The 19902-nt window shown below is 39.1% G+C and overlaps 1 protein-coding gene across 4 annotated transcripts in view; it reads right to left on the bottom strand.

Annotated features, from left to right (window-relative positions):
- Positions 1-19902, bottom strand: part of XRCC2 (X-ray repair cross complementing 2) — a 184371-nt gene that overhangs the window by 141109 nt on the left and 23360 nt on the right. For all 4 annotated transcript variants that reach the window (XM_073238182.1, XM_073238183.1, XM_073238179.1 and 1 more), the window contains exon 2: positions 1339-1413. In XM_073238182.1, coding sequence (XP_073094283.1) covers positions 1339-1413 — 75 coding nt within the window. The remainder of the gene's footprint in view (positions 1-1338; positions 1414-19902) is intronic.

Genomic DNA, 19902 nt, shown 5'->3' with positions numbered 1-19902 from the left:
AATTGTATATTAACGATACAAAAAAAATTTTGTTTTAAAGCAAGACCCATTTTTGTGCTGCCCACAATAGACTCACTTCAGACCTAAAGACACACACAGACTGAAACTGAAGGGATGGAAAAGGTTCCATGCAAATGGAAAACAGACAGACAAACAAAAAGCTGGGGTAGCAGTACTGAGACAAAATATATTTTAAAATAAAGACTTAAAAAGAGACAAGGATATTATATAATGATTAAGGGTTAAATCCAGCAAGGAGAAATAACAATTGTAAATATCTGTGTACCCAAAAGACAAGAATCTAAATACATGAAGCAAATATTAAGAAATATAAAGGAAGTAATTGACAGTAATAATAATAATAATAGGGGACTTTAGCACCCCACATCAATGGATTGTTCATCCAGACAGAAAATTAATAAGGAAACTGTGGCATTTAAATTAATAAGGAAACAGAACATATTAGACCAAATGGATGTAATAGCTATATACAGAACATTACATCCAGAAATTACAGAATACTCATTCATTTTAGTGCACATGGAACATTCTCCAGGAGAGTTCACTGTTAGGCCACAAAACAAGTCTTAATAAATTTAGGATTGATATCATCCCAAGCATCTTTTCTGACCATAGCAGTATGAAACAGGAAAAATTTGGAAAAAAACCTGTGGAGGCTAAACAGCACACTACTAAACAAGCAAAGGGTCAATGAAGAAATTGAAAAGGAAATTTTAAAAAACTTCGATAATAATGAAAATAGAAACACAATGTGAAATCTTTGGGATGCAGCAAAAGGACATTTTTAGGAGGGACATTTATAGCATTACAGGCCTATCTAACCCTACACCTAAAGGAACTAGAAAAAGAACAAACAAGGCTCAAGTTTAGTAGAAGGAGAAAAAGAAGAAAGATCAGAGCAGAAATATATGAAACAGAGACAAAAAAAAGCAATACAAAGAATCAATGAAATTAAGAGTAGGTTCTTTGAAAATACAAACAAAATTGATAAACCTTCAGCTAAACTTATCAAGAGAAAAAGAGAGGTCTCAAATAAAATCAGAAAAGAAAGTGGAGAAATTACAACAGACACCACAAAAATACAGACAATTATAAGAGACCACTATGAAAACTATATGTGAACAAATTGGACAACCTAGAAGAAATGGATAATTTCCTAGAAATATGCAATCACCCAATACTGAACCAGAAAGATATAGAAAATCTGAATAGATCAATTACTAGCAATGAAATTAAAACGGTAATCAAAAAACTTTCGGGAACAGATCACTTCATGGGAGAATTCTACCAAACATTTAAAGAAGAGTTAATACTTACCCTTCTCAGACTATTATTCCAAAAAACCAAGGAGGAAGGGAAGCTTCTAAGTTCATTCAATGAGGCCAGCATCACCTTGATACCAAAACCAGACAGACGCAACAAAAAAAAGAAAACAAAACAAAATTACAGACCAGTATTCCTGATGAACATGGATGCAAAAATCCTCAACAAAATATTAGCAAACTGAATAAAAAAATACATTAAAAAGATCATTCACCTCAACCAAGTGAGATTTATTCCAGGAGTACAAGGATGGTTCAACATCTTCAATTAATGCAATACACCACATCAACAAAAAGATGGATAAATACCATCACCAACAGATTCAGAAAAAGCGTTTGACAAAATTCAGCATCCATTCATGATAAAAACTCTCAACAGAGTAGGTATAGAGGAAACATACCTAAACATAATAAAGGGCATATATGACAAACACCCAAGTAACATCATACTCAAGGAACAAGACAAGGATGCCCACTCTCACCACTTTTATTCAACATAATTCTAGAAGTCCTGACCACAGCAAACAGGCAAGAAAAAGAAATAAAAGGCATCCAAATTGTTAAGGAAGAAGTAAAATTGTCACTATTTAGAGAGGACATGATACTATATATAGAAAACTCTAAAGACTCCACACACAAACACACACACACACACAAACACACAAAGGCAAGTGGGGGGCCGTGAGGGATCAATCTGTAATACTGGGTCTGTAAAGGTTTCATAGCAAGGTTTCATGTTTCCTCCCCTCTTACTAATGAAGGATGGGATATCTTACAGAGTGGGTCAGTGGAGAAAACAGTTCTTTTATGACCTAATAACATTTTTGACTATTTAGAAGATTGCATCACTTCTGAAGAATACCATGTCAGTAAAGAGGCATTAGTTCAAAATACTGAAGGCAGAGAGGCTTACTTTATCCTAGCAATAAAATGGCAAGTATTGGTGACCTATTGACCTATGCATTTGTCCACCCAATGATTGAAATATTCAAGATTTGTATATCATTTTGGGAAATGCCTATCTTCTACAAAATGCATTTTCTCTATATTTTCAGAGTTCTTGACAATAAGAAAGAACTTAGTAGGGTCATGCAACTTGCCTCAGTTACTTATTTTGCATGACTTTAAGGAAAAGGGATGAAAATTCCCATGTTTGCTTCTGATAGATGAATTTTAACACCTCAAATGAACAAAACATATATTTAAGGTACTTTAATGTTTTATGTTAATCTTATTTACAGCTTCCCATTAACTTTTAGATAGTTGGGTTTAAAAATCCATACTTATTTTTAAGCTGGGATAAGTCTCCTCCCTGACGTTACTGATCAACTGACTCTGCTCATTTATTTATATTATTCCATTTACTCTATAAACTCATTACATTTACATTTAACTTAGATCTTATTCAGAAATGAATTTCCAACACACTTTATTTTGTGTCACCATTATTTATCAGTACTTGAGATATGTACATTGTTTTGACCAACTATATTCTATTAATAACTATAATACTCAGATACTTAATACTTGGATTTACATGCATAGTTTTGTTGCAGACATGTGTGGTTGGGCCAAAAAAGTTAATAAAGGACTTTCAAATATAAAAAGTAAATTGGATTAGATTAAAATTCTGTTGGGGAAGGGACTGGAAATTCAAATTCAGCAAACTAGGAATAATGTAAAACTTGAGCCTTTTCAATACAACCTTTACTTTTTAAAATCTATTTTTAATTTAAAAATGACATAAAATTTACTGTCTTAACCATTTTTAAGTGCGCAATTCAGTAAAGCACATTTACCCTCCTGTGCAACTGATTTACAGAGCTTTTCATCTCGTGGAACTGAAACTGACCCACGAACAATCCCCACCCCCACCTCCCCCCAGCTCTGGCAGCCACCGTTCTACTTCCTCTCTCTAGGAATCAGACTGCTTTACACAGACCCAGGAGGGGGAATCAAACAGCAGTAATACAAGCTCTACTTTTGCATTTTTAAAAATGGATGATAGGCATCAAATTGCTACAGTATGTAGATTTCACTGGATAAATTTAATGTTTTTTTTAAATGTCAATATATTAGAAACTAAACCTTTTAGTAATACCTATACTTACGAATTAAGGCTCTGAATTTCAATTCAGAAGGTGTAAGATGATACATAATTTTCCAAATTTCACTTAGGGGGTATGTAAATAGAAAAGAAGCCCAGTGATCCCAAGTCAGGCTCTTTTATATATAAGAGTTGATGTAACTTGCATGTAGTCACACACCTAGTTGCCTGTAGTGCATCAGAAGGAATTGAAGACGCCTGACACCTAAGAGCTCCTTCCAGTCACAGATTCTGTTGTCCATGACTTTATACATTTATTTCAATTTTAAACATACTATTCATATATACTCTTAGGTGTTAATATTATATTGTACAGTCAAGAATCCTTTGTAATAAAAAATCTCTATCTCTGGCCTAAGTTAGATTTTTACACAATTGTAAGGGCCGGGCCCCTGGCCAGGGCTCGGTCCCGGGGCTGACCCACCGCAGCTCCCTTGCCCAGTGGTAGTTCTAAGACCTGATATTTTAGCCTCGTCACCAGCTGGAGAAGATGGCGCCCATTTCCTGCTCACCACCCTTTCCCCTCTCCCCTGTTGGGGATTGGCCCAGCAGACTTCCGTACCGTGCACAGCTCGTGCTGCCCCTTAGAGTGGCGCGTGACACCTATCCGCTTAAAGGTCACGCATGATACTGTCCCGGATTGGTTGGGTGACTGAATATAAGGGAGCCTGCCGGGAGGGAGAGGAGCTTCCCGACAACTGCTGTAACCGCCACGAGAGATTAGACAATAAAGCCTAGAGAAGAATCAAGACCTTGGGCGTGTTGCTTCAGTCCCTGAAGGGTCGCGACAAGTGGCGCCGAAACCCAGGAATCGCTAAACCTTGTCGCGACCTGATCCGCTGACCCTGGCGCCTGCCGATGAAGTAGAGCTTGTAACTCTTCGTAGAGCTTGTAACTCTTCAGGAACGTCGCTGGACACCGTTCGGTCGGCTGGCCAGACCGGGAGAGGGAACCGAGGAGGGTGAGTGGATCGGGGAGCAAACTGAAAGTATACATGGCAGGGCAGACAGCAGGCAGTTGCGGTGGGTGTTTATGTGTAGTGTGTGTGTCCTGTTAGTGTTTGTGACATTGTTTATTATAATATATGGAATGAGGAGGCGCCAGTGAAGGTTCGCAGAGCGGTGACGAAATCAAAAGGTTCGCAGAGTGGCGACGAAATCAAAAGGTTCGCAGAGTGGCGACGAAATCAAAAGGTTCGCAGAATTAGCGACGTAGTCCATCTAAATCATAACTGGGATACTTGCCCCTTTAGAGAGAGGATGGGGACGGAGGCCTCTAGGGTTAGGGCCGAGGAACCTCTGAAAGCGCTCCTTAGAGCTCATGGAACCCCTTTGAAAACGAAGACTGCCAGGGCATTATAGAGAATCATGCCCCATGGTTCTTAGAATGGGCTCTGGACCCTACTTAGGGCAGCACAATCAGGTCAACTACCCTCCCGCGGTCCACAGCCGCGGTCAAAGCTTGGAAGACCTTACAAGGCACAGGGGATCTACAGGGTCAGCTTTCTAAGGTGTTGCAGGGGCCTAATGAGCCCTATGCAGATTTTCTCGCGAGGTTGATGCAAACTGCCGGTAGGATCTTTGGAGATGCAGAAACAGCCATGCCCTTAGTCAAACAGTTAGCATATGAGCAAGCAAACAAATGGTGTAAGGAAGCCATTCGGCCATGGAAAAATAAAGACTTAAACACCTATATTAAGGTATGTAGAGACATAAACAATAGTGTAGTTCAAGGGCAAGTGATGGCCGCTGCAATAACTCAAGGACTGCGCAATGCGCGCGGTGGAGCCACCCCTCCCGGGGCATGCTTCTATTGTAAGCAGCCAGGTCACTTGAAGAGGGACTGCCCCAAGCTAGGGGGACCAGGAGGTAATGCCGCACCCATCAGGCAACCTCGACTGTGCCCTAGGTGCAGAAAAGGGAACCATTGGGCAAATGAGTGTAGATCAGTGGCCGATGTAGAAGGACGCCCACTGCCTCCACAGCAGCCAAAAAACGGGAGGCGGGGCCCCACACCTCAGGGCCCGCAAATGTATGGGGTGATTCAGCAAATCCCCCGAACACATTATCACCTGACCGATCAGAGCACTCACAAGGAGGCGGAGAACCAAGGAGAGCCACAACAGGGAGTGCCGGACTGGACATCCGTGCCACCACCTGCCTCGTACTGACCCCAGAAATGGGAGTTCAAGTAGTGGAGTCCGATTACAGGGGACCCTTAAAGGGGGGGGGGGGGACTCCTTTTAGGCCACAGTTCCACCACTAGAGCAGGCTTGATAGTCCATCCTGGAGTGATAGATCCAGATTTTGAGGGAATAGTAAAGGTGATGGTCTCCTCCCCGCGAGGCATTTCCACCATAAATCCAGGAGACTGCATCGCTCAAATTCTCATGCTTCCCAGTAACCATGACAATTTTGACAGGTCATAAGGGGGACCTCCGGCTTTGGGTCATCCGGGGCTCCACTAGCTTGTGTCAGGCTAGAATTAGGGGACCGGCCTAGGTATGTAATCCAAATTAGAGGCAGGGAGTTTGTGGGGCTGTTAGATACCGGGGCAGATCGCAGCATCATCAGGGAAGAAGAGTGGCCTAAAGACTGGCCTCTGAATCGAGCTGCACAAACACTGAGAGGTCTGGGGATAGCCCAGGCACCAATGTACAGTGCAGCCACGCTGCCATGGAAGGACTTAGAGGGGCATCACGGTGTTATTCAACCATACATCCTAAAAATACCTATGTCCCTATGGGGACGAGATGTGTTAACACAAATGAGTTTTAAACTAACCACAGAGACTTTTTACAGTGAGCAGTCTAATGCCATAATGAAAAAACAGGGGTACGTGGGCACTAGAGGACTAGGGAAGGATCTCCAAGGGAAAGAACAACCAATCCTTTTAGCAGGGAGACCGCCCAAAGGGCTCGGAGGACCAGGATTGGGTTTTTCTTCGGGGCCACTGAGGGAAAACAGCCTATAGAAATAACAATGCAGTCAAAAAGGCCCGTGTGGGTACCTCAGTGGCCCCTCACCAAAGAAAAGAAGGAAGCAGCCCACACTTTAGTACAAGAACAGATAGCAGCTGGTCACCTCCAGCCCTCTACCTCGCCATGGAACACACCTAATTTTGTAATTAGGAAAAAGTCTGGCAAGTGGAGATTACTCTATAATCTCAGGGCAGTGAACAGACAGATGGAGCTTATGGGACCTGTACAATTAGGCCTTCCTCTCCCTGTGGCCCTGCCCAGGGGATGGAATTCAATAGTGATAGATATCAAAGACTGTTTCTTCTCCATCCCGCTTCACCCCAGAGACTGTCAAAGGTTTGCCTTTACCGTGCCAGCAGTGAATCATAGTTGTCCCGATGAGCGATATGAGTGGATAGTATTGCCACAGGGCATGGCTAATAGCCCCACCATGTGTCAGATGTATGTAAAGAAGGCCTTACAAACTGTCAGGAAACAGTTTCCCCTCATAATCATCTATCACTATATGAATGACATTTTGCTGTGCAGTGAAGAGGAGAGACAACTGGAGTTGGCTCTCTGTTTCCTGTAGGAACATTTTGAGGAGTGGAACCTTAAAATAGCCCCTGAAAAGATCCAAACATCCAAAGTAAAGGAATATTTAGGAATGAGATTGGGAAACACAATGGCCAGGCCATTAAAGGTAACCATAAGGACAGATCACCTGAAAACTCTAAATGATTTTCAAAAACTACTGGGAGACATTAATTGGGTTCGTCCATATTTGAAACTCACCAATGAAGAGCTAAGTCCCTTATATGACCTCCTGAGGGGAGAACCTGATCTGGCCTCCCCTCGATCACTCACTGAAGAGGCGAGAAAAGCTATAATATTGGTTCAGTCACGCTTGCAGTTAGCGCAAGTCGAGCGGATTGATTACTCCAAACCAATTGCCTTCATAGTGCTCCCTAGTCTAATAAAACAAAAAGGGGGAATAGGGGCAGACTACAAATCCCCTAAAGATAAACTTAATATCATCCTATTTATATTAAATTTTTTGACATTGGACATAAACAGCCAGAGTGCGGCTGAAAGACACAGTCAGTCTGCCGACCCTGACAGGAAACCCAAAGTACTGTGGAAAGACGTGCTGGAAGGTAACTGGAAAGGCCCGGACCCAGTACTTATCTGGTTCCCACAGGGCCAACACCAACCTATCTGGGTACCGGAGCGATACGTGAGGCGAGTGGAAAACTCGAGGACGGAAGAACAGAATGCTGATGCTGATAGCGCTCACGATCCTAGGGTGGACCCTGCCACCAGCGAGACCCGAGCAGAGACAGCTATGGGGAGTAGTAAAGGCATGGCCACTGCCACTGCCCCTGAGTAACCTATCAGCAGAGACTTTGAACAGCCTGTCGCAAGATACCGCTTCTGCGCTGACACAGCAAAACCTTATTAATACACACTTGAAGAACGGTATAGTCTTGGTGAACCAGTGCATGGACCTTCTCCAGGAACAACTGGATTTGCTCGGTCAGACATGGCATTTGGACTGTGTCAGTTCCTACACTGGACTGTGTGTTTCCAGCATTCCGTTCAACAACTTCTCTCGGGCTGCAAACCTATCCCGACAGCTGGGACACTTGCTGAACACAAACTGGTCTAGCGAACTCGAGGAGCTTACCGTGCAGCTAAGATTAGAAATCATGAATGTTAGCTCTAACACTGTTAATGTTATCTCCATGTCTCAATCAGCTATGACAGTGTTTGATGCTATAAAGGCTTGGTCCGGGGTGGGAGTTATGGGTGTGATTGTGATCGCTGGACTGCTGCTCCTTGGCAGGGCAATTTGCTCTGTGCGGCGGCAGCAATTACAGGATAGACGAGTGCTGTTGCAAGCGATGGCTGCCCTGGAAGAAGGCATCTCCCCAAATATATGGCTTCAGATGTTAGATCAGTAGCCAGAGACGGGTAAGATCTGGAGCTGCGCATATCAACCTAAGACAGGGCACAGACCAGAGCTGTCTGCCGCCTGAGGATGGGTAAGAATGCTGCAGACTCTGGGCAACCTAAGACAGGCATGATCCAAAGGCCACGCATTATGTCAAACAAAGAAGGGGGAGATGTGAGGGCCGGGCCCCTGGCCAGGGCTCGGTCCGGTCCCGGGGCTGATCCATCACAGCTCCCTTGCCCAGTGGTAGTTCTAAGACCTGGTATTTTAGCCTCGTCACCAGCTGGGGAAGATGGCGCCCATTTCCTGCTCAACACCCTTTCCCCTCTCCCCTGTTGGGGATTGGCCCAGCAGACTTCCGTACCCGTGCACAGCTCGTGCTGCCCGCTTAGAGTGGCACGTGACACCTATCCGCTTAAAGGTCACACATGATACTGTCCCGGATTGGTTGGGTGACTGAATATAAGGGAGCCCGCCGGGAGGGAGAAAAGCTTCCCGACAACTGCTGTAACCGCCGCGAGAGATTAGACAATAAAGCCTAGAGAAGAATCAAGACCTTGGGCGTGTTGCTTCGGTCCCTGAAGGGTTGTGACACACAATGAACTTACATAGACAAATCTGTACTTGGTAATATAGTTAGTATTTTAAGCCAGATGGAGTCTATCAACCTACACAGAAAGGGGCCTTTAGAGGTAGGAGAGGACACACAGGTCATCTACTCAGAAAAATACAGAAAAAGAAACTAAGGCCCAGTGAAGTAAATTGCTCCCAAATAGCCTTCAGGAAATTCTTGACTATATTTGAAATGTAAAGACATGAATTATGTGACTATCCATAAATATTTCTTAATCTTTTAAGAGGGATCCTTTAAGAAATTTCCAAATAAATTAATGAAATGTAATAATTTAAAATTCAAGTGCTGTTATTTCTACAAGATCTTGGATTGTATGTTCACTTGCTCATTGGAAGAAAAATCACATTTTCATTTCTTATATTTTATTTATATTAGAGAGAGCACTTCAATATTAATTCAAATATCTATCCATTAAATGCAAAAATGTTAATGCAATATTAAAAATGAAATTTAAATGAAAGCAAGGGAAGATCACATTAAGGTTCCCATGGCAACTCTCCCTACACTTCTTAGCTACCGAATTGTAATATGGTCATTTATTACAGGCTCATATAAAATACAATTTTGCAAATATTTAAGGACATATATGTTAATTCATGCCAATTCAAGACTTCGTATTCAATGTAATACATCAGGCTAAGCATACTCTAAATATTAACCCATATTCTTATTTAGACATATCTACCTAAAACAGATGCAAACTTCCTAAATTTTGAATGATTTATTATTATTCACATGAATCTAGCATTTTTTCATTTTCCATGATGGCTGAAATCTGAATTTCATGTTACTTAAATACTAATATAGGTACAGTCAAGTGTCTCTGTCTTTAGTTTATCAGGAGTTTGAAATTACAGATTAAAAGTTTTGCTGGACTAGGCAAAATGTAAATTCATTAATTTATACAAGTTATAAGTCTGGAATTTAATTATGCAGGAGATCAAACAGTACCGCCAAAGCCCTACTTGTATCATCGGTTCTGCTTTTTCCTACATCTTTCAGCAGTGCATATTAATGTACTGACAACTCAAAAACACCCTGTACCCCAACAGTACCTCTTTATTTATCTAAAGGAAAGAAATAGACAATTACAGAGCTATACGCACAAGGTTTTAGAAAAAAATATAAACAATCTAAATGTTGATCAATAGGGGTGAGTAAAGCAAGCCACGGTGTACAGAGCTTTGAAAATGATTAGATTGATATACATTGATGATTGATGTGGAGAGGTGGCAACAGCACCTTGTTAGGTAAACAAAGGACAAAAAGTACGTACAGTGAGGAAAACCTAATACGGCAAAACAGAGGGCCAAAACAGTCTCAAATACAATGTCTCAAAGACATGTACAGAGAACAGGCAAGAGAGCTCTAGATAGTGGGGCTTATCTCGATTTTATCTTTCTGAAATTTTTTCAAATGAATACAATTAGAAAATAAAGAATAAGATGTAAATAAGGTACTGCCTGTTTTTATGGGTGTGAAGATAATGATATTCTCCTCCACTGAGGGCAGAAGTTGGTATAAATCTTGAGGCATTTGGTAACATGAAAAAGTAGCAAATCTACATCATATTCTATTTTTTAAAAATAATCAGGAAATTGGAAACCACTTAAATTTTCAAGAATGACTGGTTAATTACCTGTTTATAAGAGGAAATGCTGTGTAGCCATTAACTATCATGTTGTAGACTGTTTCTGTGGGAAAATACTATTGGTAGCATGTCAGACCAGGATGCTCTTAGCTCCAAGTAATAGAAAACCCGGACTCAGCCGACATAGAATTTCTGGATAACCACTGTGGTTGAACACACCCATTTACCTCTAATTCCTCCTGAAATCCAACTAAGATGACAGAAAAGGGTGACAACGTAAAAGCCCACCAAGATAAGGAGAGGGGGAGGATGCAACATAGTTTTTAAAGCTGGACAGGTGGGGGATGGCAGTAGGTCTGTGGACCCCATTAAAACAGCCTCACCTAAGCAGTCAGCCCAAACAGGCTGATGCACCATCAGATCTCAAAAAATGCTGAAGAACTGAACACACTTGGAAAGCAGGAGCTCAGACGAATTTATAGAAATGAGAAGAACCCACATCTCCGTAAGAAACTGAAACTGACTTGCAGATTTTAGAGGCCAGCATCCTTCCCTCATCTGACCAACAAACCTCTACAAAATGTTGAGGCCAGAGCATCCTATTCACGTGTTTGTGTTATGATCGTGGTAACCTATGATGAGTCATGAGGCATGTTAACAATATGTCGTCAGTGCGCTGCCTCAACGTCCCCAATCTTATGCTGACCGCTTCCTTTTCCTTCTAATTGTGCCCTATGGTTAGTTTTGCTTGTCATTGACCCTTAAGAATTTCCACATAAAACCCTCTATGTATTCATAGCATTATTTATAATAGCCCCAAATTGGAAACAACCCAAATGACCGACTGATGAATGGATTTTTGAGAAGTGGTATGTCCCACAATGGAGTGTTACATGGCAATAAATGGTGAAGTACTGACACGTGATGCGCCCTGGATGCACGCTGAAAACAAGCTATGGGGACGAAGCGTCACAAAAGGACGAGCAGTGCGTTTCCATTGTGAGATGCCCACCACGGGGAAATGCACAGACAGAAGGTAGATCGGCGGTTGCCAGGGGCTGCGGAGAGAGGGATGTAGGGTTTCTTTTGGGGGTGATGAAAAGTAAAGTTGCACAACTTTAAACATATTAAAACCACCAAAGAGCATATTTTAAATGAGAGAATTATATAGTATATGAATTGTATTTCCATAAAGCTATCAAAAACAAGGTATTATATTGAACATACTCTTGGGCAGTATTTTCTAGAAAATTCAACAATGTTAAGACTTACCTAATCTTTATGCATCTTGCATGTGCCTTCATTTTCAATGCTGTTGAGTGTTTCATACTATGAATATACCACTATTTGTTTATCCATTCTATAGCGAATGGATGTTTCAGTTGATTCTGGCTTTTGCTGTTATTAACAATGCTAATATATTCATAGAACTCCTCTGATGCATATAAGCAAGAGTTGAAAGAAGGACATATACTAAAGGGTATGTGTGTGTTTTAACTTTATAAAAAAATACCAAATTAGTTTACCATGTACTAGACCACTCAGTTTACATTCCTGCCAGCACCAAATTAGAGCTTTTTGTTGCACATCTTCTTCAGTGCTTGGTGTTGTCAGCCTTTTAGTCTGTCATCCAAGTGTGTATGAAGTGACACCTTTTTGAGATCTTAATTTGTATCTCCAATTACCAATGAGACTGAATCTGATCTCATGTTTTTTGAACACTCCTGTCTCTCCTTTGAAATGCTTCCAAATGTTTTGCCCATTTTTCTAATTTTTCCTTGCTAATTTGTGTATACACCTTATGTACACACAGTACTATGTATTGGAAAAATTAATAGAAAAAACATTCATGTGCGTACATATGTAATTATATATCATTTGCTTTGGATATTAAACATGTTTGCATGGATTGTGAATATACTTTTGGTTTGTAGCTTTTCACTTTGTTTATGGTATCTTTTGATGAATAAAAGTCAAGCTTTTAATGTGGTCAAATTTGTATTTTCTATTACAATTACTGCTTTCTGTGTCTGTCCGTAGTATGCCCCTACTCCAAGATCATAAATATATTCTCATATAGTCTTATGTAGTGTTTAATGTTTTGCTTTCACATGTATATCTTTAACTCTGGAATGGATTTAAAACTATATACATATATTAAGATCATTTCATCTTCTCCATATGTATCCATGCTTTCCACAATGATTTGCTACTTCAAACATATACTAAGCTCCATACCTGGGTGGGTTTGTCTGGAGCTCTATGTTCTAATTGTTTATCCTTGTACCAGTAACACACCATCTAACTTACTTTATCTACACAATATCTTTCCATATAATAGGGCAGGTCTCTCTGCCTATATTCACAATAAATCTTAGTACCCTGCTTAGAACATCCCTTTGAGAACAGAGAGCAGCCTTTGATGTGCACTGCTCAGATGTTCCTTTGAGAGCAAATCTGGCACAGGCGGTGAAACTGGTTGACAGCCTCTAGCTAAAGCATCTCCTGGATCTGCTGCAGCATTTGAGCCAAGGCAGTCGTCTTCCCACAGGGCTAATGGATAACCAGCTAGGCAGGAAACAAGCACAGCCACTCTCAAGTTCTTCCTGCCCATCGCTCTTCCTTCCTTCCTTCATGTACAGGTGTCAGACCTGTCTGTATCAGAGCCTGAAGGCTTTCCCTGCCTAATCCTGCTCCTTCTCATTCTCTTTCACATTTGGCATCCAGACGGCACAGTCCATTTGAATATCTAAGCTGATACAAGGGTGTTTTTTTTTGGCTGTCTTGGTTCCTTGCTCCACTAAATTTAAGAATCAGATTGCCAAGTTCCAAATCAATTTATCTATTGCAGAACTGACATCTTTGTGACACTCTCTCAATCTATCAACATACTCCCTCTCTCCATTTACTTAGGTTTTCTTTAAAGCCTCTTTCAATATAACTTTTTATTCTTCTGCAAGAGTCTTGCAAACTCTTGAGAGATTTCTAGGACTCACATTTCTAGCTTTGTTTGAAGTGGTTTATTTTCATTTTTCTAATTCTGTTGCTAGTGTTCAGAAAAACTTAAATCTTAAACTCTTAATTCTAATGTTATAGATGATTTGGGGTTTCTATATACACAAGTGTATGATCTGACAATAGTGAGTTGTCTCTTCCTTATGCCTTTTATTTTCCTTGCCTCGTTGTGCTGAATTGCAGTACAATGTTGAATACATGCAGACATTCTCATCTTCTTCTTGATTTTAAAGGGAATACTTCTATTTCATTTAATTAATGTTTGCTGTGGGATTTTTGTAGACACCTTTTATTGGTTCAAGGAAATTATCTTCTAATCCATGGTAAGAGTTAATAACATGAAAAGATGTTGAATTTTATAAAAAGCTTTTTTGTATGTACTGTTATTTTTTACATTAATCTGCTTGTGTGAATCTTGCACTGAATAAAATACTGAGTTCCATCAAATACTTTTTCTGCATTATTTGACATGATCTGTATTTTTTTCCCTTTAATCTAATTTATGTGGCAATATATACTGATTTTTGAACATTAAACCAAGCTAGTATTCCTGGGATAAATACAACGTAGTCATGACATAGTATCCTGTATTTGTATTTTGTTGCATTGTGTGTAGTACTTTTGCATATATGTTTATCAGTAATTATAATTTTCCCCTTATATTGTCTTTGTCCAGTTTTGGCATCAAAGTGTTGATAGCCTGATAAAATGAATTGGAATCTAGCTCTCTTCTATTCTCTGAAAGAATTCATAATTTATACCATTCTTCCTTAAACACTTGACACAACTCATTGGTGAAGGCATCAAAGCATGGAGTTTTCTTAGTTCTTATATTTCTGATCCAAGTTAATTGTTGCAGACTGTTCAGGCTTTTTAAATGTGATTTTAATATGCTATATTTTTCTATCAATTGGCCCATTTTACCACTTTTCAAAAATATTGAACATAATTTTTTTATTAAGTATAGTTGATGCACAATCTCATACTGGTTTCAAGATGCAACACAGCAGTTTCACAGTTACCCACATTATATCCTCACCCCCAGTAATGCAGTCACTATCTGTCAACATAGAAAGGTGTTACACAATCAGTGGCCATATTCTCCATGCTGTACTACGTCCGTGTAACAACTTAAATGGTAATTGAGATTTTATCCTCACCTTCCCCACCCACCCACCCTCTCACCCATGGTAACCACCACTCACTTCTCAATGTCTATGAGTTTACTGTTTTGCTCATTTTGTTTTGTTTTTAGATTCCACAAATAAGTAAAATCACATGGCATTTGTCATCTCTTCCTGTGTTATTTCACTTAGTGTAAGACCCTAGATCCATCCATGTTGTCACAAATGGTAGGATTTCTTTTTAATGGCTAATAATATTCCATGGTGTATATGTACATCTTCATTCATCTATTGATGGACACTTTGGTTGCTTATCCTCACTACTGTAAATAATGCAGAGATAAACACAGGGGTGCATGTATCTTTTTGAATCAATTTTGTTTCCTTTGGGTAAACTCCCAGAAGTGGAATTACTAGGTCAAATGCTATTTCTATTTTTAGTTTTTTGAGGAACCTCCGTATTGTTTTCAACAGCTCCGCCAATTGACATTTCCACCAACAGTGTCTGAGGGTTTCCATTTCTCCACATCCGAACACTTCGTTTTTCTTGTCTTTAATATGGTAGCCATTCTGACTGGTGTGAGGTGATATCTCACTGTATTTTTGATTTGCATTTCCCTGATGATTAGTGATGTGGAGCATCTTTTCATGAGCCTGTTGGTCATTTGTATTTCTTCTTTGGAAAATGTCTGTTCAGGTCTTGCATGAATTTAATAGAGTTATTTGCTTTCTTGGTGTTGAGGCATTAGTTCTTCATATGTTTTGGATATTAACACCCAGATAAATTGGTTACAAATATATCCTCCCATACTGTAGGTTGCCTTTTTGTTCTTCTGATAGTGTCCTTCCCTGTACACAAGTTTTTAGTTTGATATAATATCACTACTTCATTTTTTATTTTGTTTACCTTGCCTGAGATGTGTCCAGAAAAAAACTGCTCATGCTTATTTATGTTCAAGAGATTTTTGCCTGTGTTTTCTTCTAAGAATTTTATGAATATAATATTACTCTTGATAATGTATTATTTGAAGGTCAATAGAATTTATAGTTGTATCCTCTCTTTCATTTCTGATAGTGCTTATTTGTGGCTTTTTTCTCATCTTTATTTATTTATTTATTTTGGTATCATTAATCTACAGTTACATGAGCACCATTATATTTACTAGACTCCCCCTGTCATCAAGTCCCCCCCACATACCCCATTACAGTCACTGTCCATCAGTGTAGTAAGATGCTATAGAATCACTACTTGTCTTCCCTGTGTTGCACAGCCCTCCCCATGCCCCCCCCTTACATTATGTCTGTTAATTGTAATGCCCCCTTTTTTGCCCTTATCCCTCCCTTCCCACCCACCCTCCCCAGTCCCTTTCCCTTTGGTAACTGTTAGTCCATTTTTGGGTTCTGTGAGTCTGCCAAGGTTTTATTCCTTCAGATTTTTTCTTTGTTCTTATACTCCACAAATGAGTGAAATCATTTGCTATTTGTCTTTCTCCACCAGGCTTATTTCACTGAGCATAATACCTTCTAGCTCCATCCATATTGTTCCAAATGGTAGGATTTGTTTTCTTCTTATGGCTGAATAATATTCCATTGTGTATATGTACCACATCTTCTGTATCCATTCATCTACTGAATGACACTTAGGTGGCTTCCAATTTCTTGGCTATTGTAAATAGTGCTGCAATAAACATAGGAGTGCATATGTCTTTTTCAAACTGGGCTGCTGCATTCCTAGGGTAAATTCCTAGGAGTGGAATTCCTGGGTCAAATAGTATTTCCATTTTGAGGAATCTCCATACTGCTTTCCACAATGGTTGAACTAATTTACATTCCCACCAGCAGTGTAGGAGGGTTCCCCTTTCCCCACATCCTTGCCAACATTTGTTGTTGTTTGTCTTCCGGATGGTGGTAATCCTTTCTGGTGTGAAGTGATATCTCATTGTGGTTTTAATTTGCATTTCTCTGATGATTAGCGATGTGGAGCATCTTTTCATGTTTCTATTGGCCATCTGAATTTCTTCTTTGGAGAAGTGTCTGTTCACATCATGTGCCCATTTTTTAATTGGATTATTTGCTTTTTGTTTGTTGAAGTGTGTGAGCTCTTTATATATTTTGGATGTCAAGCCTTTATCGGACATATCATTTATGAATATATTCTCCCATAGTGCAGGACGCCTTTTTATTCTATTGATAGTGTAATTTGCTGTACAGAAGTTTTTCAGCTTGATATAGTCCCACTCATTCATTTTTGCTTTTGTTTCCCTTGCCTAGGGAGATATGTTCATGAAGAAGTTGCTCATGTTTATGTCCAAGATATTTTTGCCTATGTTTTTTCCTAAGAGTTTTATGGTTTCATAACATACATTCAGGTCTTTGATCCATTTCAAATTTACTTTTGTGTATGGGGTTAGACAATGATCCAGTTTCATTCTCTTACATGTAGCTATCCAGTTTTGCCAACAGCAGTTGTTGAAGAGGCTGTCATTTTCCCATTGTATATCCATGGCTCCTTTATGATATATTGGTTGACTGTATTTGTTTGGGTTTATATCTGGGCTCTCTAGTTTGTTCCACTGGTCTGTTGGTCTGTTCTTGTGCGTACCAAATTGTCTTGATTACTGTGACTTGGTAGTAGAGTTTGAAGTTGGGAAGCGAGATGCCCTCTGCTTTATTCTTCCTTCTCAGGATTGCTTTGGCTATTTGGGGTCTTTTGTGGTTCCATATGAATTTTAGAACTATTTGTTCCAGTTTGTTGAAGAATGCTGTTGGCATTCTGATAGGGATTACATTGAATCTGTAGATTGCTTTAGGCAGGATGGCCAGTTTGACAATATTAATTCTTCCTAGCCAAGAGCATGCAATGAGTTTCCATTTATTAGTGTCCTCTTTAATTTCTCTTAAGAGTGTCTTGTAGTTTTCAAGGTATAGGTTTTTCACTTCCTTCATTAGGTTTATTCCTAGGTATTTTATTCTTTTTGATACAATTGTGAATGGAATTGTTTTCCTGATTTCTCTGTTAGTTCATCGTTAGTGTATAGGAAAGCAACAGATTTCTGGGTATTAATTTTGTATCCTGCAACTTTGCTGAATTCAGATATTACTTCTAGTGTTTTTGGAGTGCAGTGTTTAGGATTTTTTTATGTACAATATCACGTCATCTGCAAATGGACAGTTTGACTTCTTCCTTACCTATCTGGATGCCTTGTATTTCTTTGTTTTGTCTGATTGCCGTGGCTACGACCTCCAGTACTATGCTGAATAACAGTGGGGAGAGTGGGCATCCCTGTCTTGTTCTCGATATTAGGTGAAAAGCTTTCAGCTTCTCACTGTTAAGTATGTGTTGGCTGTGGGTTTGTCATAACCTTCATTATGTTGAGGTACTTGCCCTCTATACCCATTTTGTTGAGTTTTTACCATGAATGGATGTTGAATTTTGTTGAATGCTTTTTAAGCATCTATGGAGATGATCATGTAGTTTTTGTCCTTTCTGTTGATGTGGTGGATGATGTTGATGGGTTTTTGAATATTATATCATCTCTCTTATCTTTATTGATCTAGCCAGGGGATTAACAATTTTACTAGCCATTTCAAAGAATCAACAATTGGTTTTGCTGATATTGTATTAAATTTTCTTCCATTTTATTAATTTCTGCTTTCATTATTTCATTTCTTCTATTTAAGGAAGGGAATTTGCTACTCATTTTCTTCTTTAAGGAAATGCTTATTTAAATCATCATTTAGCTTTTCTTCTGATTTGATATAAGGATTTAAGGCTATAAATTTCCTATTGTCTTAACCACAGTCGTTAAATTTTATGTAAAGTTCATTAGTAATTTGAAATATTTTGTATTATTCATTGTGGTATCTGTAATATTTTGTGAGTTTATTCCTTACTTTTGAAATATATATTCTTTTTTTTTGCTACTGATTTCTGGTTTAATTGTATTGCACTGGATAACTTAAATTTTGATCTTTCAAATTTGTTGACACACTTTATGGCCCAGTATATGGTCACTAAAAAATGTTGCAAGCATGCTAAAAAAATGCATTCTGCATTTGATGGGTGGTGTGTTTGTTGATCATGCTGTTCAATCTTCAGTATTCTTTCTGATTTTATTTACTTTTCCCAATTACTCAGGTGTTAAAATCTCCAACCATGAATCTGAATTTATCTACCCTCCTTATACTTCTGTAAACCTTATGATTATCCTGCTGAATTGCAAGTTTTATCAGTGTTTATCTTTACCTGTACTAAGGTAACTTCCAGCTTCTTATTTTGAAAGACATAAAAATGTCCAAGATATTTTTGCCTATGTTTTTTCCTAAGAGTTTTATGGTTTCATAACGTATTTTCAGGTCTTTGATCCATTTCAAATTTACTTTTGTGTATGGGGTTAGACAATGACTCAGTTTCATTCTCTTACATGTAGCTGTCCAGTTTTGCCAACACCAGCTGTTGAAGAGGCTGCCATTTCTTTTGTGTCGCATTACTATACATCTATCAGCCTTCTCTTGATTCATGTTCAATGGTTTTTCATTTTAAATTACTAGGTCAATTTTCCTGTATTAGGTCTACATGTCTCTTTTAAATAGCAAATATGTATTTTTAAAATTCAATCTGAAATTTTATTTTAAACCAAGGTGCTCAATCCATTTACATTTAACTGTGGTATATGTGGGTTTCAATGTACTGTCTCATTATGTCCTTCCAATTTGCCCTGCTGTATATTTCTTTCCTCTTTAGATTATTTAATATCATCTCATTATTTTTACTCTTTTCATTTTCAAATTATACCTCTTTTTTTTGGGTGGTTAATCTAGAAATTGTAAGAGGAGGCCTCTTCAACAGTGTCTAATGCTGGCAACTGTCCCTCTGCCAGACACTAACTCCATTTGCCCCAACTTTCAACTCATAGGTCACTCTTCCCATGTATTCTAAGTCTCTATGAGTTGTGGATGTGTATATGGGCACCATTTGTTTCTACAGTTTCTTATCTGTAGTATTTGCCTTTTTTTGTTATGTTACCTTACATTACATTTTGGGCACTGCACTCAAGAATTCACTTTTCAAAATAATTTGAGGCTGAAGATATCCCCCAGAGAGGATTTGTTTTGGTCAGGACATGGGGGCACCAAAAGTCTGAGATCACTTTAGTCCTAATACTCTTTACCAGG

Source organism: Manis javanica, chromosome 6 (assembly GCF_040802235.1).
Source record: "Manis javanica isolate MJ-LG chromosome 6, MJ_LKY, whole genome shotgun sequence".
NCBI lineage: Eukaryota > Metazoa > Chordata > Mammalia > Pholidota > Manidae > Manis > Manis javanica.
Note: the sequence above shows the minus strand (reverse complement) of the source record. Positions and strands in the feature narration are given on the sequence as shown.